Genomic DNA, 24324 nt, shown 5'->3' on the forward strand with positions numbered 1-24324 from the left:
ATTTTGGCACATCGTGGAGAAGGTGCTTCACCCAGGAAAGAGCAGGTCCACAGGGCGACCACTTTTGCTGGTCCTGAGACCGCTGGTGCTGGCGGATGCTCAGGGATGTGCTGCAGGTGCAGGCAGCCCCCGCAGGCAGGGAAGCAAAGCAGGAGCAACCCCCAGTTGCTGTTATCACAAGAGAAAAAAAAAAATCAGATATTTTAAAGGAAAAAGATGCCTATAAAAATGCCCACTTTTAAGTCCAGGTTGCAATGTTGGATCGATGGTGTCGCTGGGAGCATGTCTCAGCTGTTTGGAGGGTACTTTTCCTTCAACTCAGCCCTTTTGCCTGTAGGTGCAACATATGGTTTGTGATTCTGCAAAGCATTCTGAGGTAAAAGTCAATCAATAACAACCATTTCAAAGGGGGACAGACTGGAAACGCTGAAGCACCAGAACCGTGCCTGTAACGATCGCATTGCGTGCTCCTGAGGAGCAACTGTGTACGTAGGGAGGCACAGGGTGCACATTTGCATCGCCCCGAATTTCCCTGGGCGTTTTTGCCAGCCAGTGCTAAAGAAGTGCCGCAAACGTGGCCGACACAGCCCCGGCACGCCCATCCCTGAAAAGCATCCCTAAGGGCGCGCGGGGAGGTTGCAGCAGGGTGTCACTGAGCCCTCGTGGCCGCAGTATCTCCCTTGTCACCTGGTTCCTGGCACTTGCTGCTCACATGCTTCTCTTTCCAAGTCCCCCGGGACCATCCAGCGGGAAGCGGTTGCAAACCCCACTGTTGACGCTTCCTTCGTTCAAGGACGGGCGATTGCCGCGGCAGGCGGTTTGGCACCTCCCACCCTCCCCGTCCCATGACGCTGGCGAAGGGAGAGAACCCCAGAGTGGGAAAATGAAGGTTATCCTTGGGAAAAATAAATGATTAAGTTTCAGGGTCATGTTGCTGGTTTGATGGCTATCTCATCCCACGGGATGTTTACGTCCCCCCCTCCCCAGCCTCAGCGCAGAATTGGGGCAGGAAGGGGCAACGTGGGCGCGGGAGCTGCTCCACCCCTCGCCCTATTTACACCAAATAAACCTCCTGTGCCAGCGGGCTGGCACTCGCCTTAAAAGTCAGGGCGGGCGACGGCGGCAGAGGGGACCGGGCAGCGGGGTGCACCGGAGCCTGGGCACATGCTGCAGGTGGGGCTCAGCCTGCCCCGCTCCGCCGGGGGGGCGGCCAGTGGCTTCCCCATGGCCGAGGGTGATAACGTGGGCACGGGGCAAGGTGAGTGAGCTGCAGCCAGGGACAGACGTGTATCTCACACCAGGGAAGATGCAGCGGGCTCTTGCTTGTGCCAGGGCCGCATCCAGCGCAGGAGAAGGCCTGGAGCCACATTTCCTTCCCCAGCATCCCTGGCACATCCCGCGGTGGGCAGAGCTGGAGTCGCCTGCCAGCGCCCTGGGGTGGGGCACTGACGGCAGGGTAGGCTTGGGTGGGTGTTTCTCTACTTCAGACAGGGCAGCACCCTTGTGATGTGGCTGGCTGCGAGGACAAGGTGAATTTGGGGACTACAAACAGCCCCGCTTCAACCCCAGTGTTTGTTTTAGCCTGGTTTCTGTGGCCAGAAGCCTGTGTGACTGGACTCAGGGTCTGCCTGTCTCCAAAGCAGGGAGGCAGGCTGAGCAGCAAGCAGTTAAAACTGCTACCCTTTCCCTGAACCAGAGCTGAACCTGATCTGCTGGTTTTGCTTGAGCTGAGCTGAGTTTGAGCTGAGGCCAAACTGAACTGGATAGCAGGAGCCAGAACTGGACCCAGCCTGGAAGCAGCCCAGGCGCCCGGAGTCCCTCACCATGTCACCACGTGCTGCCACGCACATGGCACACGGAGCCAGGACCATGCTGTCCCCCGTGTCCCTTTGGGGCCAGAGCAGAGAGGTTTGGCTCGGTGCAAATCCATCCTAGACTCCACATCCCCACTGAGCACATCCAAGATAAATACATCAGAGAATTAATGTGTGTGCTGGTCGACTTCAACCTTTCCCAATTAATCACACTGCCTAGCAGAAGTCATCCCTGCAGAGACAGCTCCCGTCTCCTTGCACAGGGGTCAGAGCCGAGCCCTTTTGCAATTCCAGGGAAAATGCTGCTCGCTTCTCTCTAGGGGGAGCTCAAACTCTGCTCTTCCCAGCACAGGGCTGGCGGCTGCCACAGCTCTGCCACTGTCCCACAGGCAGGAGCCTCCCCTGAGGGTCACCTGGGGATCTTCTCTCTCCAATGGGCTTCCCAGATGCTCACCAGCCCCTTCGTGTGGTCCCCTGGGTAGGGTCTCTCCAGGTGCATGGGGGTATGCAGGAAACAGGGACCCTCTGGCACCCCGCAGACCATCCCCATGCCCTTGGCGAGCCCCTCTCTCTGCAGCACCTTCTCCTTGCACCTTCTCTCTGGCACTCGAGCAGCCAGGCAGGGCTGGGTTTGCAGGAGACTTTGGCAGGAGACAGTAAGAGGGAGGGCAAATGCCTGAGGGCGGCTTTGCCTGCTCCGTCAGGCTCATAGCAGCCTGGTCCTGGGCTGCCAGAACCGGACAGAACATTGCCTCCTGCCCCACTCTGTCCTTGGGAGGGGACACGGTGCCAATGGTCCCTCTCGGCCTTGGCATCGCTTGGGACCGTGCTGCCTGTGAGGTCCCTCCTTGCCCCTGGGGACCCGGGCTGGGACCAAGCTGCTCGTTATCCTCGGTGGTGTGACACTGCTGTCCCATGGCCATCCCCAGGGGACAGGGACAGTGTCCTTGCTGTCTGCTCCTCCCTCTCAGCAGGTCACCAGCTGGGAAGAGAAGTCAGGAGTTTTCTGAGGGGTGCAAAGCCCTTCACCATGGGGAGAAGCAGCCCCAACACCCAGCTGGTGCCTGGCCCCACACTTCCCTGAGTCACTGGACAGTGGTTTCACTGGGGGGCTGACCCAGTGGCCCCCAGTCCTGTGTGAGCAAAGCGAGTGTCTCCAGCCAGGCAAAGCCTCCTGAGAACCTTCCCTTTGCAGGAGGGAGAATAACTATTGAAATAGTTGCTGTAAGACTTCAAAGCACTGTCAGCCAGGGTGAAACGCTGTCAGCTGGGGCGGTGAAGCATGTTGAATAAAAGGTCTTTGTCCTACAGAGATGTTTGGCTCCTCTCCCGTCACCGTCGTGATCACGTCTGAGGCTGACACCTGGGACATCGACGCTTCCTCTTGCCTGGGCTGTGGACAGTTTGTGGATTGGGACAGGATGCCAGACCCGGAGCAGCAGGCGAATATCCCCCGAGACATCCTCAGCAAGCCCCCGAAGGAGCTGAAGAAGCTAGCGAGAGAAGGCTACTGGGCAGCGAGCCGCGCTCTGAGAGCTCAGGTCTACCACCAGCTCATCCAGCAGGTCGCCTGCCGGCTCGTCACCCCGGATGCTCTCGTCTACAGGGACGTGGTGAGTCGGCTCTTCGGGGAGCCGAGTGTGAGCTCCCACCCTTTGCCTGAGTTCCTGGAAGGATGCTCCATGCCCACGTACTGCCTCAACCTGGAAGGGGTCACCGCCTTGAAGAAGATCCTCATCTGCATTGCCAATCTTTTCCCCGACATAACCTACAGCCCCGTCCTCCCCTCTCTGGTGGCTCTGCTGCTGCACTACAGCGAAGACGAAGCTCAGTGCTTCGAGAACATCTCTCGCCTCATCGCCAGCAACGCTCCCCACACCAGCTACATTGACCAGTCCTTCCTGGCCCACCAGGCCTCCTGCATGACTTTTGGAGATCTGGCCAACAAGCACTGCCCAGCAGCTCACAAACTCATAGCCAGCACCTCTGAGAATGTCTTTGAGGTCTATTCTGAATGGTTATCGTGGCTCTTTCATGATCTCCCCTTCAATTATGCCATCCGTGTGTTTGATGTCTACCTGCTGGAGGTGCAGAAGGTCCTCTACCGCATTGCTCTGGCCTTGCTGAAGCAGTACAGGCTCTCGGTGACCTCCGCCGAGCTGGAGGGGACAGATATCAAGGCAGACCTGCAGACTTTTGTACAGAACATTGCCGAGCACGTGACTGTTGACAAACTCCTGGAGAGAGCCTTTGGCATCCGGCTGTTCTCCCGCAAGGAAATCTGGCTCCTCCAGATGGCCAACAGGAAGGCGTTAATGGAGAGGGGCATAACCATGGTGCAGGGCAGGTAAGGAGACCTCTCCGTTTGCCAGCTCCTGCGGCTAAGCAGACAAACTCTTCAGTAGGGCCTGCTGTGACAGGACGAGGGGTAATGGTTTCAAAATAGAGGGAGGAAGATTCAGATTAGGTATTAGGAAACAATTTTTTACACTGAGGGTGGTGGAGCACTGGCCCAGGTTGCCCAGAGAGGCGGTGGATGCCCCATCCCTGGAAACGTTCCAGACCAGGTTGGACGGGGCTCTGAGCAACCTGATCTGGTTGGAGATGTCCCTGCTCCTTGCAGGGGGGTTGCACTGGATGGCCTCTCATGCTCCCTCCCACCCAAACCCTTCTATGATTCTATGATTCTAAACCACAAGTTACAGCGTGGGGGGATCTTCAGGTGTCTCCCTTGGCTTTGGCTATGCTGGGTGCCTCTCAGCCTCTCCTGGGGGACCCTGTTAGGAGGCACTGTACACTTAGAGCTAGCGATATGAACAGAAAGCTCGTGGTGCAAAAAGCACCACAAAACCTGATGCGTGGTGTCTGCACCCCTAAAAGCAGACAGGCACCCTAGCTCGGCAGTAACGGGCACCCTCCCTCACACAGGCAGTCCTTCCACCTGGCCGTCGACATGCAGAACTTCAGCTCCAGCATTGTAACGGCGCAGGAGATGCGCGTCATCTGGTCCTGGATCCCTGAGCGCTTCTCCCTTTTCGCCCCGCTGCTGCTCTTCTCCACCTCAGAAGATGGGTGCAGCCTGCAGAGGTAAGGTGTCAGCTGCCCGCCGGGTCAGGTTGGGTTGCACGAGCGTAAAAGTGGGTGGAGGTTGGTGGTGTAGAAAGAAGCAACATGTGGTGTCCATGGGGTACATCTGAGGTCTCTCAGGGACTCTCTTGGTCTCATGTCAACATCTTGAGTGTGGTCTGGGCCTGTGCTGGCTGTAGGGGAGAGGGCTGGGGCCCAGCCAGGCGGCAATCAGCACTGGGAACATCAAGCCCTGTGGATGCGCTCACTGCACAGGGGGATGTCCCCTGCGCCACGCCATGCCAGGCTGCGGTCGGCCAGGTCCAGCCGGCACACCATCTCCAGGGCTCCAGTTCCCAGTGGCACGGAGCACAGGGTGGATGCTGGACATGGCAATCCGTGCTGCAGCTCAAAACTGAGCTGGAAGATGAGTTTGCCATTGACTTCCCAACCCGTGAAGCTGCAAAAGCCTTCCAGTGGGCTGCGGCTGCCTTTGCATGAATGTTTTCAGGCAGGAAACCCAAACCTGCTCCTCTGCAGGAGCACGTTAAGCTGAGAGGTTGCACTCAAAGGCCAGGCACAGCTCAGGACAGGGGTAGACAGCAGGAACATCCTGCGATGCAGAAGACATCAAACCCTCTAAACTCAAGTTAAGAGAGCCCAAGTGTTGTGGCCAATGCCCAAAATTGCAATAGAAAGACCCGTGTCAGCGCTGGAGACAAGCCAGGGCCCAGTGACACCCACTGCCATGGCCATGGAGCGAAGGGTGCGGTGGGAAGCAGGGGCACCCCCGCAACGCTCAGTGCCGGGGCATTTCTCCATGGAGATGCAGCTCGCTGCCGACCGGGAAGGGATGCGGGATGGCCCACGCCGTCCGTGGCTCTCAGGGCGGTGTTTGAAGGTGGGGCTGCGATGGTAGTGCCTCCGTTAGCACCCCTAGCGTGCCCTTCCAGCCCACGAGGGGCGAGCGGGCGCCCCGCGGCACGGTGCTGCAGCCACACCCCGGGAAGCACAGCCCTGCAACCTTTCCAAGGCAGCCACGGGGTGCAGAGCCCAGATTACAAAACACATCCAGATTAAAAGCAAGCTTGTTTGGTAAACTCCCCCCATGAAGTGTCCCCCTGAGCCTGCTGCCTGAGGGTAGGGTGGGAGGATTTCGTGTTTGGATTTATCTGAGCTATTACTTGCTTCACCAAGCAAAAATGACGGCTTGAGAAGTCCCGTAAGCCAACTCCCCGCCCCGTTCCTGCACAAACACTCAAGCTGTTTGAGCTACACGATTATGAGTTTCTGCTGCTGTCCTTCCACGAGCTCCCCCGGGCCAGCTGCCGGCACAAGAGGCTCAGAAGAGCGGCCACCGCTGGCCGCAGGCCAATGGGAACCACCATCAGAAGAAGGGCACCATCACGGGCAAAACAGACTATTCATTTATTACTACAAACAGCAAGATAATGAGACAGAGAACAAGATAACCTCCCTCCACCCCTCCCTCTTCCCAAGCTTAACATTATCTCTACTACCTTCCCGCCCCGAGTGGCACAGGAGGGGGAAGAGGGAATGGGGATTGCGGTCAGTTCATCACGCGTTGTTTTACACCACTGCTTCATGGTTGGGGGAAGAACTCCTCACATTCCTCCCCTGCTCTGTTGTGGGGTCCCACCCGTACGCCACAGTCCTTCCTGAAACTGCTCCGGCATGGGTCATCTCTTCCACGGGGTGCAGTCTCTCCAGAACAGCTGTCCCAGCGGGCCCTCCATGGGCCACAGCTGCCTTCAGGCATCCACCTCCCCCAGTACGGGATCCTTCACGGGCTCCAAGTGCATCTCTGCCCCTCCGTGGACCTCCATGGGCTGCAGGGGGACAACCTGCTCCACCATGGTCGTCACCACAGGCTGCAGGGGAATCTTGGCCAGGAGCCACATTATTCCTCCCACTCCTTCTGAACTGACCTTGGCATCTGCAGCCGTTCCTCACAACAGGCTGGCAGATGTCTCTCAGGATCCTTTTTACATCTTATTCACTTCTCCTCTCCTCTCCACTTCCTGCAGCCAGGCCGGACCAATTCGGGCCCAGTCAGCCGCTTGGCGAGAGGCCAGAGGGTGAGGCCTGCAAGGCCCATAAGGCCTGCGCCTCCCGCTCTGTGCCTCTGCCCCCCGCTCAGCTGCTTCACATCTCTCCCTTTTTTTTTTTTCTGTTTTCCCCTATTTAAATACGTTATCACAGAGGCGTTATCACGGGACATTCTACTACCAATTGGCTTGGCCTTGGCCAGCAGCGGGTCCGCTCTAGGCCCGGCCGAGTCCACTGAACAAAGGGGAGCGACTTCTAGCAGTTTCCTACAGAAGCTACCACCTTAGGCCCCCCCCATCACTAAACAAAACCATGTATGATGCTTCATATCATTCAGGGAAACTGTTTAAGTAAAAGAATTTACTTAGTGTGATAAAAAGGGGGGGTTGATATAGGGGACAACAAGTTAATCACAACTATATATGTATGCTCTTAAAGAATTGTTGTAGTTCAGCCCCGATCGGGACCAGACTACGCAGTCTCTCTCTCACTCCCCCCCCACCCTCCAAGAGAACAGGGGGAGATTTGGTAAACAAAAGAAAACCAGGAAAAAAAACCAAACCCGTGGGTTGAGATTGAACAAAAAGTAAATTTAACAGTAATGACAGAAGAAAACAAAACAGTGATGGAATACAAATATAGTATAATGGCTTACAACAAATCTCCACACCTAGGTTCTTCCAAGTAGCAGGAAGCTCCCTTCACCACCCTCCTCACTTACATACTGAGCCCCAGCAGTTAGCTAATTAGTTAACTATCCCAGCCATAGGGGCTACCAGCTTCAGTACTCCACCCAGCTCAGGTAAATATTAACTCTATCCTAGCCAGAACCAGGACAAGAATACAGTTATAAAACATAGTCACGTACCCATATAGCTTAGAGAAACAATTAATGGAAGAGGAAGTCTGTTTTTTTTTCTTTTCCTGACGAAGGACTCATTTGTAAGGAGTGAGAAACAGTCCCTACTGCTCAGTGGGAAAAAATCTTAAAAATCCTGAACCTTTTGTTACATGGTGACCAGCTCTGAATACCCTTGCTGCTCCTCACCGGCTCTTGCTACCGCACATACAGGCTCCAAACTCTGGGGCTCCGGGCTTTCCTAGACCACCAGGACAGGGTGGTAAAGATCTACAGGCGTAAAAAAAAATCTACAGGCCAGGAAACATTGGGGCTCCGGGATTTCCTAGACCACCAGGACTCCGATGTTTAACACCAGCTCGAGCTGTCCGCCTAGTGTTAAACCACAGCTTAAAAATGATGAATGTCGGACAGCTGCTCCCACACCAGAAGTGTCAGCTCTGGAAGGTCTTGCTGCTTCTCACCAGCTCTAGGCACCACATCTACAGGCTCACAAACATTGGGGATCCAGCATTTCCTGGGACACCAGGACTCCGACATCTACCATCACCTCAACTCAGCAGTCCCTTTTGAAAAAAATCTTAAAAATCACAAACGTCAGAAGACTGCTCCCACACCAGAAGTGACATTTCTGAAAGCTCTTGCTTCTCCTGCCCGGCTCTTGCCACCGCATCTACAGGCTCACAAATATTGGGACTGCGAGATTTCCTAGAACACCAGCACTCCAACGTTTACCACCGTGCACTTATGGCCACCCAGTGAAAACACTCTTATATATCATGAACGTTGGACGATAGATCCCACACCAGAAGTGCCAGCTCTGAAAACCCCTCAGTGGCTCTTGCCACCGCATCTACAAGCCCAGCAACACTGGGGCTCCGTTCTTTCCTAGACAATGAGGACTCTGACTTTTGCCACCATGTACACCAGTAAACTTTCAGAGGTGGCACTTTTGGTGTTGGAGCAATCGTCTGACGTTCGTGATTTTTAAGATTTATTTCTCACTGTGCAGCAGCTCTAGGTGATGGTAAGTGTCAGAGTCCTGGTGGTGGAGGAAAGCCCACAGACTCAATGTTTCTGAGCCTGTAGCTGTGGTGGGAAGAGTCGGTGAGGAGCAGCAAGAACTTTTAGAGCAGGCACTTCCGGTGTTGGAGTAATTGTCTGACTTCCTTCTGCACGGCTGGTTCCAAGTTGACGGTAACTGCCAGCGTGCTAGCTGTGTAGGATAGTGAAGAGGCTCGACGTGTGTGTGTGGGTAGATCTGCTAGAAAGCGTACGTGAAGAGCAGGAAGGGCTTTCAGAGCAGCCGGTTCTCGTCTTGCACAGTCGCCACACATCCGCACTTTTAGTGCCTCAGAACCCCGGACAGCTTGCAAAACACGGCTGTAGCTGTGCCAGCGCAAGCTGTTCAGGAAAGCACAGAGATGCGATGTTCGTGTGCCTTTAGCGCTGCTCGCAAGAAGCCTCCGGAGCAGGCACTTCTCATGCCCCACAATTTTGGGGAATCAGCTAGCAAAGGACTTGGAATCATGGGAACCACCATCATAAGAAGGGAAGGTGTTACAATATGTAGACGACCTTCTTATTGCAACCAGAACCAAAGAATCCTGTGTCATTTGGACCATGAGTCTGTTAAATTTCCTGGGACTACAGGGATATCGGGTTTCTAAGAAAAAGTCACAGGTGTTGTTACAACCCCAGGTCACGTACCTGGGGTACAAGATCAATGCCGGACAACGGATCCTAGGACAAGCCCGGAAAGAGGCCATATGCCAAACCCCCCGACCACAAACTATAAAGGAACTACGGACATTCTTAGGAATGACAGGGTGGTGCCAACTTTGGATATGTGATTATGGTCTGCTTGTTAAGCCACTCTATTCCCTGATAGCAGGTAACCAAAAGGATCTCCAGTGGGATGCTGAGTCAGATCGAGCCTTCCATCAGCTGAAGAAAGCCCTGATGTCAGCATCAGCATTGGGACTTCCTGATGTGAGTAAGCCATTTTTTCTATTTTCCCACGAAAAACAAGGAATGGCACTAGGAATATTGGCACAAGATTTGGGACCATACAGACGGGCGGTAGCATACTTCTCCAAACAGCTGGATGCCGCTGCGAAAGGGTGGCTGTTCTGGTTTTGTTGGGGGGGGGGGGGCTAAGGTGGTAGCTTCTGTAGGAAACTGCTAGAAGTTGCTCCCCTTTGTTCAGTGGACTTGGCCGGGCCTAGGGCGGACCCACTGCTGGCCAAGGCCGAGCCAATTGGTAGCAGAATGTTCTGTGATAATGCCTCTGCGATAACATATTTAAGAAGGGGGAAACAGAAAAAAAAAGGGAGAGATGTGAAGCAGCTGAGCGGGGGGCAGAGAGGGGGAAGCACGAGCCTTGTCGGCCTTGCAGGCCTCACCCTCTGGCCTCCCGCCGGGCAGCCGGCTGGGCCCAACTCGGCCCGGCCTGGCTGCAAGAAGTGGAGAGGAGATGAGAAGTGAATAAGATGTAAAAAGGATCCTGAGAGGCATCTGCCAGCCTGTTGTGAGGAACGGCTGCAGACGCCAAGGTCAGTGAAGGAGGAGGGGGAGGAGTAATGCGGCTCCTGGCCAAGATTCCTCTGCAACTCGTGGTGACGACCATGGTGGAGCAGGTTGTCCCCCTGCAGCCCATGGAGGTCCACGGAGGGGCAGAGATCCACCTGCAGCCTGTGGAGGACCCCACGCCGGAGCAGGTAGAGGCCTGAAGGAGGCTGTGCCCCGTGGAGGGCCCGCTGGGACAGCTGTTCTAGAGGGACTGCACCCCGTGGAAGAGATGACCCACGCCGGAGCAGTTTCACGGAGGACTGTGGCCCGTGGGAGGGACCCCACAACAGAGCAGAGGAGGAATGCAAGGAGTTCTTTCCCCGACGATGACACAGAGGCGTAAAACAACACGTGATGAACTGACTGCGACCCCCATTCCCCCCCCCCGCCCCCGACCCCCCCCTCCATGCTGCTCGGGAGGGGAAGGTAGTAGAGATAATGTTAAGCCCGGGAAGAGGGAGGGGTGGGGGGAGGTTATCTTGTTCCCTGTCTCATTCACCTGCTAGTTTTAGAAATAAATGAGTGTTTTTCCCCAAGTCGAGTCTGTTTTGCCTGTAACGGTAACTTTAAAAATTTCTTCCTGTCCTTATCTCAAACCTCGAGCCGTTTTTCTTATATCATCTCCTCCTATTCTCTCGGAGGGTGGGGGGAGTGAGAGAGAGACTGCGTAGTCTGGTCCCGATCGGGGCTGAACTACGACAGTGGCCCAGCTGTCTGAGAGCAGTAGCAGCTGTCATTCTAAACATTCAAGAAGCCTGAAAGTTCACTCTAGGCCAGAAAATGACTGTCCTAGTTTCCCAGACTGTATCTGCGGTCCTTGAAGCAAAAGGAGGGCATTGGCTTTCCCCACAAAGGTTCCTGAAATATCAAGCTATAATGGTTGAACAGGATGATGTTGAAATCATGACCACAAACATCACCAATCCGGCCTCATTCCTTGATGGGAACATCGGGGAGCCGGTGAGTCATGACTGCTTGGAAACAATTGAAACCATGTATTCTAGTCGAACGGATCTTAAAGATGTCCCTGTCGATGGAGCCGAACATTGGTTCACCGATGGAAGCAGCTATATGTTAAATGGAAGGCGACATTCCGGATATGCTGTTACCACTTTTGAAAAGGTGATAGAGTCCAGGCCACTATCAGCCGACGTCTCAGCCCAAAAGGCTGAGATCATAGCCCTTACCTGAGCCCTGGAGAGAGCCCAGGGAAGGACTGTAAACATTTGGACTGACCCTAAATATGCCTTTGGGGTGGTACATGCCCATGGAGCAATATGGAAGGAAAGAGGACTGTTAAATTCTCATGGAAAAACCATCAAACACGCAGAAGGGATTTTGAAAATCCTGAATGCAGTCCAACTTCCCAAAAAGGTGGCAATTATGCATATTAAAGCACACCAGAAAGTGAGCACAGAATTGGAAAGAGGAAATGAGCTGGCAGATAGGGAAGCAAAACAAGCAGCTAGAGAAACAATCGAGGTAGAGGGTGCGCTAATACCTGAGGGACAGGTATTTCTAGAAGGTAAACCAGAATACACAAAGGAAGTCGGCAAACTTATTAATGATCTAAAGGGGTCATATAATGAGGAAGGGTGGGCCAATTACTACCCCTCACACGGGAGGGTAGTAATTCCCTCCTACATGACATGGTCAGTAGTCCGAGAAGAACATAGAAAAAGACACTGGGGGGAGGGGGGGGCAGAAGCCCTATATAAAGATCTCATCAGGAACATAATAGCGCAAAACTTATGCACTACCGCTAGACAAGTAACTCAACAATGTGATCTTTGTCTCCAGACTAATCCTAAAGTTGTAAAAGGGCCGAAACTTGAAAAAATCGGAAAGGGGAATGGTCCGGGACAACGTTGGCAGATTGATTTCTCAGAACTCCCTAGAAAAGGGGGGTATCGATACTTATTAGTACTTACGGATACCTTTTCAGGCTGGCCAGAAGCTTTCCCGTGCGGAACTGCTAAAGCCTGGGAAGTAACCAAAATACTGCTCCAGGAAATAGTACCTAGGTTTGGAGTCGCAGCAGTAATGTCCTCGGATAGAGGACCACATTTTGTGTCCAGAATAGTACAAGCAATTAGCCACCATCTAGGGATAGAGTGGCAATTACATACCTCTTACTGACCACAATCAAGTGGCCAGGTGGAGAAAATGAATCACCCAATCAAACAACAGATTGTCAAGTTGGGTCAGGAAACTAATCTAACTTTACCATTAGCTCTTATACGAATACGAACCAGACCAAGAGCAAGAGAAGGGCTTAGTCCATTCGAAATTCTATATGGACGACCCTATGGGGTACAAAAGGGAACGTCTTCACAAATTGGTGAAGAAATAATGACCTCCTATATGGTGGCACTAAACAAACAATTAAAAAGAATTGAAAAACATGCAATGGGAACACGTCGTAGGGGTCTGGATGGGCCTGTTCACGATATACAACCAGGGGACTATGTATATGTTAAGTCTCTTACAGAAAAAACTCTGGAACCACAGTGGGCCGGACCTTTTCAAGTCCTCCTCACCACCTACACAGCAATTAAGGTAAAGGGACAGAACTCCTGGATGCACCATACTCGGATCAAGAGAGCCTCTGCAACCTTGTGGAAAGTAACTCCAGACAACAACGAAGACTTGAGACTTAAACTTGTTCGAACGGATAAGGGCGGGAACAGTGCAGTAGTGAACCGGAGGGACACCACAGCAAACGATACCGGACAAAGAAACCGGGACCGGCCAGTAACTAATCTCGCCCAAATCTGTCATCGGTGCAGTTTATATCTTATTTGTCATTTTATTATAGGAAATATAAAACCCATTTTAGCAGGTCACCAAAGGCAGTACATTATCTACAGAAGTAGCTGTACTAATCCACTAGACCAACTAAATCCTAAAATGACCAATTGTTTAATTGGAATTGTGATTGGGCTTACAATATTTTGCTGCAACTTACCAATAACTTGTAATGAAAAGGTTCCAAGTTGACGGTAACTGCCAGCGTGCTAGCTGTGTAGGACAGTGAAGAGGCTGACGTGTGTGTGTCCGTAGAGCTGCTAGAAAGCGTACGTGAAGAGCAGGAAGGGCTTTCAGAGCAGCCGGTTCTCGTCTTGGACAGTCGCCACACATCCGCACTTTTAGTGCCTCAGAACCCCGGACAGCTTGCAAAACACGGCTGTAACTGTCCCAGCGCAAGCTGTTCAGGAAAGCACAGAAACGCGATGTTCGCGTGCTTTTAGCGCTGCTCGCAAGAAGCCTCCGGAGCAGGCACTTCTCGTGCGGCAACAACCGTGCCTGCTACGATCTTTCCTAGCCTCTTTTCCTCCGGGCAGCCGGCTTGAGCTGATGTGAAGTGTTGGTGGGCAAATCATCCAGAGAAGAGTCGCAATGCTTCTGGGTTGTTAGCAAGAGCGAGTGAAGAGCAGCAAGAGCTTTCCTTGCTGACCCTTTTCACGTTGGAGATTAGCTGGACATTTGCCGGTTTAGTGCCTTGTTTCTTCTGCGCAGCTTGCACAAAGCTCATTGCGGCTTTCGCGGTTCGAGTTGTGCATCGCCGGAGCTCTGCGGGAAAGAGCGAGAGAAGAGCCGCGAAAGCTCCGAGTGCGGCCAGCTCGCGCGTAGCCGCGATGATGCGCTGTTCGCCGGTTGCAGGGCGACTGCCTTCTGCGCGGCTGCTTCCAAGTTGACGGTAACTGCCAGCGTGCTAGCTGTGTAGGACAGTGAAGAGGCTGACGTGTGTGTGTCCGTAGAGCTGCTAGAAAGCGTACGTGAAGAGCAGGAAGGGCTTTCAGAGCAGCCGGTTCTCATCTTGGACAGTCGCCACACATCCGCACTTTTAGTGCCTCAGAACCCCGGACAGCTTGCAAAACACGGCTGTAACTGTCCCAGCGCAAGCTGTTCAGGAAAGCACAGAAACGCGATGTTCGCGTGCTTTTAGCGCTGCTCACAAGAAGCCTCCGGAGCAGGCACTTCTCGTGCAGCAACAACCGTGCCTGCTACGATCTTTCCTAGCCTCTTTTCCTCCGGGCAGCCGGCTTGAGCTGATGTGAAGTGTTGGTGGGCAAATCATCCAGAGAAGCGTCGCAATGCTTCTGGGCTGTTAGCAACAGCGAGTGAAGAGCAGCAAGAGCTTTCCTTGCTGACCGTTTTCACGTGGTAGATTAGCTGGACATTTGCCGGTTTAGTGCCTTGTTTCTTCTGCGCAGCTTGCACAAAGCTCATTGCGGCTTTCGCGGTTCGAGTTGTGCATCGCCGGAGCTCTGCGGGAAAGAGCGAGAGAAGAGCCGCGAAAGCTCCGAGTGCGGCCAGCTCGCGTGTAGCCGCGATGATGCGCTGTTCGCCGGTTGCAGGGCGACTGCCTTCTGCGCGGCTGCTTCCAAGTTGACGGTAACTGCCAGCGTGCTAGCTGTGTAGGACAGTGAAGAGGCTGACGTGTGTGTGTCCGTAGAGCTGCTAGAAAGCGTACGTGAAGAGCAGGAAGGGCTTTCAGAGCAGCCGGTTCTCGTCTTGGACAGTCGCCACACATCCGCACTTTTAGTGCCTCAGAACCCCGGACAGCTTGCAAAACACGGCTGTAACTGTCCCAGCGCAAGCTGTTCAGGAAAGCACAGAAACGCGATGTTCGCGTGCTTTTAGCGCTGCTCGCAAGAAGCCTCCGGAGCAGGCACTTCTCGTGCAGCAACAACCGTGCCTGCTACGATCTTTCCTAGCCTCTTTTCCTCCGGGCAGCCGGCTTGAGCTGATGTGAAGTGTTGGTGGGCAAATCATCCAGAGAAGAGTCGCAATGCTTCTGGGCTGTTAGCAAGAGCGAGTGAAGAGCAGCAAGAGCTTTCCTTGCTGACCGTTTTCATGTGGGAGATTAGCTGGACATTTGCCGGTTTAGTGCCTTGTTTCTTCTGCGCAGCTTGCACAAAGCTCATTGCGGCTTTCGCGGTTCGAGTTGTGCATCGCCGGAGCTCTGCGGGAAAGAGCGAGAGAAGAGCCGCGAAAGCTCCGAGTGCGGCCAGCTCGCGTGTAGCCGCGATGATGCGCTGTTCGCCGGTTGCAGGGCGACTGCCTTCTGCGCGGCTGCTTCCAAGTTGACGGTAACTGCCAGCGTGCTAGCTGTGTAGGACAGTGAAGAGGCTGACGTGTGTGTGTCCGTAGAGCTGCTAGAAAGCGTACGTGAAGAGCAGGAAGGGCTTTCAGAGCAGCCGGTTCTCGTCTTGGACAGTCGCCACACATCCGCACTTTTAGTGCCTCAGAACCCCGGACAGCTTGCAAAACACGGCTGTAACTGTCCCAGCGCAAGCTGTTCAGGAAAGCACAGAAACGCGATGTTCGCGTGCTTTTAGCGCTGCTCGCAAGAAGCCTCCGGAGCAGGCACTTCTCGTGCGGCAACAACCGTGCCTGCTACGATCTTTCCTAGCCTCTTTTCCTCCGGGCAGCCGGCTTGAGCTGATGTGAAGTGTTGGTGGGCAAATCATCCAGAGAAGAGTCGCAATGCTTCTGGGTTGTTAGCAAGAGCGAGTGAAGAGCAGCAAGAGCTTTCCTTGCTGACCCTTTTCACGTTGGAGATTAGCTGGACATTTGCCGGTTTAGTGCCTTGTTTCTTCTGCGCAGCTTGCACAAAGCTCATTGCGGCTTTCGCGGTTCGAGTTGTGCATCGCCGGAGCTCTGCGGGAAAGAGCGAGAGAAGAGCCGCGAAAGCTCCGAGTGCGGCCAGCTCGCGCGTAGCCGCGATGATGCGCTGTTCGCCGGTTGCAGGGCGACTGCCTTTTGCGCGGCTGCTTCCAAGTTGACGGTAAGTGCCAGCGTGCTAGCTGTGTAGGACAGTGAAGAGGCTGACGTGTGTGTGTCCGTAGAGCTGCTAGAAAGCGTACGTGAAGAGCAGGAAGGGCTTTCAGAGCAGCCGGTTCTCGTCTTGGACAGTCGCCACACATCCGCACTTTTAGTGCCTCAGAACCCCGGACAGCTTGCAAAACACGGCTGTAACTGTCCCAGCGCAAGCTGTTCAGGAAAGCACAGAAACGCGATGTTCGCGTGCTTTTAGCGCTGCTCGCAAGAAGCCTCCGGAGCAGGCACTTCTCGTGCAGCAACAACCGTGCCTGCTACGATCTTTCCTAGCCTCTTTTCCTCCGGGCAGCCGGCTTGAGCTGATGTGAAGTGTTGGTGGGCAAATCATCCAGAGAAGCGTCGCAATGCTTCTGGGCTGTTAGCAACAGCGAGTGAAGAGCAGCAAGAGCTTTCCTTGCTGACCGTTTTCACGTGGGAGATTAGCTGGACATTTGCCGGTTTAGTGCCTTGTTTGTTCTGCGCAGCTTGCACAAAGCTCATTGCGGCTTTCGCGGTTCGAGTTGTGCATCGCCGGAGCTCTGCGGGAAAGAGCAAGAGAAGAGCCGCGAAAGCTCCGAGTGCGGCCAGCTCGCGTGTAGCCGCGATGATGCGCTGTTCGCCGGTTGCAGGGCGACTGCCTTCTGCGCGGCTGCTTCCAAGTTGACGGTAACTGCCAGCGTGCTAGCTGTGTAGGACAGTGAAGAGGCTGACGCGTGTGTGTCCGTAGAGCTGCTAGAAAGCGTACGTGACGAGCAGGAAGGGCTTTCAGAGCAGCCGGTTCTCGTCTTGCACAGTCGCCACACATCCGCACTTTTAGTGCCTGAGAACCCCGGACAGCTTGCAAAACACGGCTGTAACTGTCCCAGCGCAAGCTGTTCAGGAAAGCACAGAAACGCGATGTTCGCGTGCTTTTAGCGCTGCTCGCAAGAAGCCTCCGGAGCAGGCACTTCTCGTGCGGCAACAACCGTGCCTGCTACGATCTTTCCTAGCCTCTTTTCCTCCGGGCAGCCGGCTTGAGCTGATGTGAAGTGTTGGTGGGCAAATCATCCAGAGAAGCGTCGCAATGCTTCTGGGCTGTTAGCAAGAGCTTTCCTTGCTGACCCTTTTCACGTTGGAGATTAGCTGGACATTTGCCGGTTTAGTGCCTTGTTTCTTCTGCGCAGCTTGCACAAAGCTCATTGCGGCTTTCGCAGTTCGAGTTGTGCATCGCCGGAGCTCTGCGGGAAAGAGCGAGAGAAGAGCCGCGAAAGCTCCGAGTGCGGCCAGCTCGCGTGTAGCCGCGATGATGCGCTGTTCGCCGGTTGCAGGGCGACTGCCTTCTGCGCGGCTGCTTCCAAGTTGACGGTAACTGCCAGCGTGCTAGCTGTGTAGGACAGTGAAGAGGCTGACGTGTGTGTGTCCGTAGAGCTGCTAGAAAGCGTACGTGAAGAGCAGGAAGGGCTTTCAGAGCAGCCGGTTCTCGTCTTGCACAGTCGCCACACATCCGCACTTTTAGTGCCTGAGAACCCCGGACAGCTTGCAAAACACGGCTGTAACTGTCCCAGCGCAAGCTGTTCAGGAAAGCACAGAAACGCGATGTTCGCGTGCTTTTAGCGCTGCTCGCAAGAAGCCTCCGGAGCAGGCACTTCTCGTGCCCCACAGTTTTGAGGAATCAGCTAGCAAAGGACGTGGAATCATGGGAACCACCATCAGAAGAAGGGAAGGTGTTACAATATGTAGACGACCTTCTTATTGCAACCAGAACTAAAGAATCCTGTGTCATTTGGGCCGTGAGTCTGTTAAATTTCCTGGGACTACAGGGATATCGGGTTTCTAAGAAAAAGGCACAGGCGTTGTTACAACCCCAGGTCATGTACCTGGGGTACGAGATCAGTGCCGGACAACGGATCCTAGGACAAGCCCGGAAAGAGGCCATATGCCAAAGCCCCCGACCACAAACTATAAAGGAACTACGGACATTCTTAGGAATGACAGGGTGGTGCCAACTTTGGATATGTGATTATGGTCTGCCTGTTAAGCCACTCTATTCCCTGATAGCAGCTAACCAAAAGGATCTCCAGTGGGATGCTGAGTCAGATCGAGCCTTCCATCAGCTGAAGAAAGCCCTGATGTCGGCATCAGCATTGGGACTTCCTGATGTGAGTAAGCCATTTTTTCTATTTTCCCACAAAAAACAAGGAATGGCACTAGGAATATTGGCACAAGATTTGGGACCATACAGACGGGCGGTAGCATACTTCTCCAAACAGCTGGATGCCGCTGCGAAAGGGTGGCTGTTCTGGTTTTGTTAGTGGGGGGGCCTAAGGTGGTAGCTTCTGTAGGAAACTGCTAGAAGTTGCTCCCCTTTGTTCAGTGGACTTGGCTGGGCCTAGAGCGGACCCACTGCTGGCCAAGGCCAAGCCAATTGGTAGCAGAATGTTCTGTGATAACACCTCTGCGATAACATATTTAAGAAGGGAGAAACAGAAAAAAAAAGGGAGAGATGTGAAGCAGCTGAGCGGGGGGGCAGAGAGGGGGAAGCGCGAGCCTTGTGGGCCTTGCAGGCCTCACCCTCTGGCCTCCCGCCGGGCAGCCGACTGGGCCCAACTCGGCCCAGCCTGGCTGCAAGAAGTGGAGAGGAGTTGAGCAGTTGAAGTGAATAAGATGTAAAAAGGATCCTGAGAGGCGTCTGCCAGCCTGTTGTGAGGAATGGCTGCAGATGCCAAGGTCAGTGAAGGAGGAGGGGGAGGAGTAATGCGGCTCCTGGCCAAGATTCCTCTGCAACTCGTGGTGACGACCATGGTGGAGCAGGTTGTCCCCCTGCAGCCCATGGAGGTCCACGGAGGGGCAGAGATCCACCTGCAGCCTGTGGAGGACCCCACGCCGGAGCAGGTAGAGGCCTGAAGGAGGCTGTGCCCCGTGGAGGGCCCGCTGGGACAGCTGTTCTAGAGGGACTGCACCCCGTGGAAGAGATGACCCACGCCAGAGCAGTTTCACGGAGGACTGTGGACGTGGGAGGGACCCCACGCTGGAGCAGAGGAGGAATGCAAGGAGTTCTTCCCCCGACGATGACACAGAGGCGTAAAACAACGCGTGATGAACTGACTGCGACCCCCATTCCCCCCCCCCGCCCCCGACCCCCCCCTCCATGCCGCTCGGGAGGGGAAGGTAGTAGAGATAATGTTAAGCCCGGGAAGAGGGAGGGGTGGGGGGAGGTTATCTTGTTCCCTGTCTCATTCTCCTGCTAGTTTTAGAAATAAATGAGTGTTTTTCCCCAAGTCGAGTCTGTTTTGCCTGTAACGGTAACTTTACAAATTTCTTCCCGTCCTTATCTCAAACCTCGAGCCGTTTTTCTTATATCATCTCCTCCTATTCTCTCGGAGGGTGGGGGGAGTGAGAGAGAGACTGTGTAGTCTGGTCCCGATCGGGGCTGAACTACGACAGTGGCCCAGCTGTCTGAGAGCAGTAGCAGCTGTCATTCTAAACATTCAAGAAGCCTGAAAGTTCACTCTAGGCCAGAAAATGACTGTCCTAGTTTCCCAGACTGTATCTGCGGTCCTTGAAGCAAAAGGAGGGCATTGGCTTTCCCCACAAAGGTTCCTGAAATATCAAGCTATAATGGTTGAACAGGATGATGTTGAAATCGTGACCACAAACATCATCAATCCGGCCTCATTCCTTGATGGGAACATCGGGGAGCCGACTGCTTGGAAACAATTGAAACCATGTATTCTAGTCGAACGGATCTTAAAGATGTCCCTGTCGATGGAGCCGAACATTGGTTCACCGACGGAAGCAGCTATATGTTAAATGGAAGGCGACATTCCGGATATGCTGTTACCACTTTTGAAAAGGTGATAGAGTCCAGGCCACTATCAGCCGACGTCTCAGCCCAAAAGGCCGAGATCATAGCCCTTACCTGAGCCCTGGAGAGAGCCCAGGGAAGGACTGTAAACATTTGGACTGACCCTAAATATGCCTTTGGGGTGGTACATGCCCATGGAGCAATATGGAAGGCAAGAGGACTGTTAAATTCTCATGGAAAAACCATCAAACACGCAGAAGGGATTTTGAAAATCCTGAATGCAGTCCAGCTTCCCAAAAAGGTGGCAATTATGCATATTAAAGCACACCAGAAAGTGAGCACAGAATTGGAAAGAGGAAATGAGCTGGCAGATAGGGAAGCAAAACAAGCAGCTAGAGAAACAATCAAGGTAGAGGACAGGTACCTGATGGACAGGTATTTCTAGAAGGTAAACCAGAATACACAAAGGAAGTCGGCAAACTTATTAATGATCTAAAGGGGTCATATAATGAGGAAGGGTGGGCCAATTACTACCCCTCACACGGGAGGGTAGTAATTCCCTCCTACATGATATGGTCAGTAGTCCGAGAAGAACATAGAAAAAGACACTGGGGGGAGGGGGGGGCAGAAGCCCTATATAAAGATCTCATCAGGAACATAATAGCGCGAAACTTAGACACTACCGCTAGACAAGTAACTCAACAATGTGATCTTTGTCTCCAGACTAATCCTAAAGTTGTAAAAGGGCCGAAACTTGAAAAAATCGGAAAGGGGAATGGTCCGGGACAACGTTGGCAGATTGATTTCTCAGAACTCCCTAGAAAAGGGGGGTATCGATACTTACTAGTACTTACGGATACCTTTTCAGGCTGGCCAGAAGCTTTCCCGTGCGGAACTGCTAAAGCCTGGGAAGTAACCAAAATACTGCTCCAGGAAATAGTACCTAGGTTTGGAGTCGCAGCAGTAATGTCCTCGGATAGAGGACCACATTTTGTGTCCAGAATAGTACAAGCAATTAGCCACCATCTAGGGATAGAGTGGCAATTACATACCTCTTACTGACCACAATCAAGTGGCCAGGTGGAGAAAATGAATCACCCAATCAAACAACAGATTGTCAAGTTGGGTCAGGAAACTAATCTAACTTTACCATTAGCTCTTATACGAATACGAACCAGACCAAGAGCAAGAGAAGGGCTTAGTCCATTCGAAATTCTATATGGACGACCCTATGGGGTACAAAAGGGAACGTCTTCACAAATTGGTGAAGAAATAATGACCTCCTATATGGTGGCACTAAACAAACAATTAAAAAGAATTGAAAAACATGCAATGGGAACACGTCGTAGGGGTCTGGATGGGCCTGTTCACGATATACAACCAGGGGACTATGTATATGTTAAGTCTCTTACAGAAAAAACTCTGGAACCACAGTGGGCCGGACCTTTTCAAGTCCTCCTCACCACCTACACGGCAATTAAGGTAAAGGGACAGAACTCCTGGATACACCATACTCGGATCAAGAGAGCCTCTGCAACCTTGTGGAAAGTAACTCCAGACAACAACGAAGACTTGAGACTTAAACTCGTTCGAACGGATAAGGGCGGGAACAATGTGGGTAACAAGTAAGTGAGCCAAAAGCAGTAGTGAACCGGAGGGACACCACAGCAAACGATACCGGACAAAGAAACCGGGACCGGCCAGTAACTAATCTCGCCCAAATCTGTCATCGGTGCAGTTTATATCTTATTTGTCATTTTATTATAGGAAATATAAAACCCATTTTAGCAGGTCACCGAAGGCAGTACATTATCTACAGAAGTAGCTGTACTAATCCACTAGACCAACTAAATCCTAAAATGACCAATTGTTTAATTGGAATTGTGATTGGGCTTACAATATTTTCCTGCATCTTACCACTAACTTGTAATCAAAAGGACACCAAATGGCCGTGGTCTCACGCCTCCCTTGGGTTTACAGGAAGCATGGGACCACCTTTTAAACGGTCGGGCTTAAACTTGGCCACTGTGGTTATGCACAAAATGGAAATGTACTCAGGGCATGAGTGGGGCTGGGACAGAGGCAACAGGGATCCTTAATACTATGGTGCGCCCCGTTGTGATCTTATTGATTAGCTTAGGAGTTTTATTAATATTAACTATTGTGCTGTACCTATGGGTTTGGAGAATGTTTAAGAAAGTAACACTGTCGTAGTTCAGCCCCGATCAGGACCAGACTACGCAGTCTCTCTCTCACTCCTCCCACCCTCCAAGAGAACAGGGGGAGATAACGTAAGGAAAAACGGCTCGAGGTTTGAGATAAGGACAGGGAGAAATCCTTAAAGTTACCATCACGGGCAAAACAGACTCCTCTTGGGGAAAACTATTCATTTATTACTACAAACAGCAAGATAATGAGACAGAGAACAAGATAACCTCCCTCCACCCCTCCCTCTTCCCAAGCTTAACATTATCTCTACTACCTTCCCCCCCCCGAGTGGCACAGGAGGGGGAAGAGGGAATGGGGATTGCGGTCAGTTCATCACACGTTGTTTTACGCTGCTGCTTCATGGTTGGGGGAAGAACTCCTCACATTCCTCCCCTGCTCTGTTGTGGGGTCCCACCCGTACGCCACAGTCCTTCCTGAAACTGCTCCGGCATGGGTCATCTCTTCCACGGGGTGCAGTCTCTCCAGAACAGCTGTCCCAGCGGGCCCTCCATGGGCCACAGCTGCCTTCAGGCATCCACCTCCCCCAGTACGGGATCCTTCACGGGCTCCAAGTGGATCTCTGCCCCTCCGTGGACCTCCATGGGCTGCAGGGGGACAACCTGCTCCACCATGGTCGTCACCACAGGCTGCAGGGGAATCTTGGCCAGGAGCCACATTACTCCTCCCACTCCTTCTGAACTGACCTGGGCATCTGCAGCCGTTCCTCACAACAGGCTGGTAGATGTCTCTCAGGATCCTTTTTACATCTTATTCACTTCTCCTCTCCTCTCCACTTCCTGCAGCCGGGCCGGACCAATTCGGGCCCAGTCAGCCGCTTGGCGAGAGGCCAGAGGGTGAGGCCTGCAAGGCCCATAAGGCCTGCGCCTCCCTCTCTGTGCCTCTGCCCCCCGCTCAGCTGCTTCACATCTCTCCCTTTTCTTTTTTTTTCTGTTTTCCCCTATTTAAATACGTTATCGCAGAGGCGTTATCACGGGACATTCTGCTACCAATTGGCTTGGCCTTGGCCAGCAGCGGGTCCGCTCTAGGCCCGGCCGAGTCCACTGAACAAAGGGGAGCGACTTCTAGCACTTTCCTACAGAAGCTACCACCTTAGGCCCCTCCGTCACTAAACAAAACCATGTATGATGCTTCATATCATTCAGGGAAACTGTTTAAGTAAAAGAATTTACTTAGTGTGATAAAAAGGGGGGATTGATATAGGGGACAATAAGTTAATCACAACTATATATGTATGCTCTTAAAGAATTGTTGTAGTTCAGCCCCGATCGGGACCAGACTACGCAGTCTCTCTCTCACTCCCCCCCCACCCTCCAAGAGAACAGGGGGAGATTTGGTAAACAAAAGAAAACCAGGAAAAAAACCAAACCCGTGGGTTGAGATTGAACAAAAAGTAAATTTAACAGTAATGACAGAAGAAAACAAAACAGTGATGCAATACAAATATAGTATAATGGCTTACAACAAATCTCCACACCTAGTTTCTTCCACGTAGCAGGAGGCTCCTTTCACCACCCTCCTCACTTACATACTGAGCCCCAGCAGTTAGCTAATTAGTTAACTATCCCAGCCATAGGGGCTACCAGCTTCAGTACTCCACCCAGCTCAGGTAAATATTAACTCTATCCTAGCCAGAACCAGACAAGAATACAGTTATAAAACATAGTCACGTACCCATATAGCTTAGAGAAACAATTAATGGAAGAGGAAGTCTGTTTTTTTTTTCTTTTCCTGACGAAGGACTCATTTGTAAGGAGTGAGAAACAGTCCCTACTGCTCAGTGGGAAAAAATCTTAAAAATCCTGAACCTTTTGTTACATGGTGACCAGCTCTGAATACCCTTGCTGCTCCTCACCGGCTCTTGCTACCACACATACAGGCTCCAAACTCTGGGGCTCCGGGCTTTCCTAGACCACCAGGACAGGGTGGTAAAGATCTACAGGCGTAAAAAAAATCTACAGGCCAGGAAACATTGGGGCTCCGGGATTTCCTAGACCACCAGGACTCCGACGTTTAACACCAGCTCGAGCTGTCCGCCTAGTGTTAAACCACAGCTTAAAAATGGTGAATGTCAGACAGCTGCTCCCACACCAGAAGTGTCAGCTCTG

The 24324-nt window shown here is 52.8% G+C and overlaps 1 protein-coding gene across 1 annotated transcript in view; it reads left to right on the forward strand.

Moving 5' to 3' along the window:
* Positions 1–1224: 1224 nt before the first annotated feature.
* LOC147598498 (TBC1 domain family member 24-like) overlaps positions 1225–24324 on the forward strand; it is a 197496-nt gene continuing 174396 nt past the window's right edge. Inside the window, 3 exon segments of the mRNA XM_086762293.1 lie at positions 1225–1258; positions 3126–4161; positions 4743–4901. Of these exon segments, the coding sequence (XP_086618419.1) occupies positions 1225–1258; positions 3126–4161; positions 4743–4901 (1229 nt within the window).

The sequence above is a fragment of the Chlamydotis macqueenii genome, chromosome 18 (genome assembly GCF_036417535.1).
Source record: "Chlamydotis macqueenii isolate bChlMac1 chromosome 18, bChlMac1.mat, whole genome shotgun sequence".
Taxonomy (NCBI): Eukaryota; Metazoa; Chordata; class Aves; order Otidiformes; family Otididae; genus Chlamydotis; species Chlamydotis macqueenii.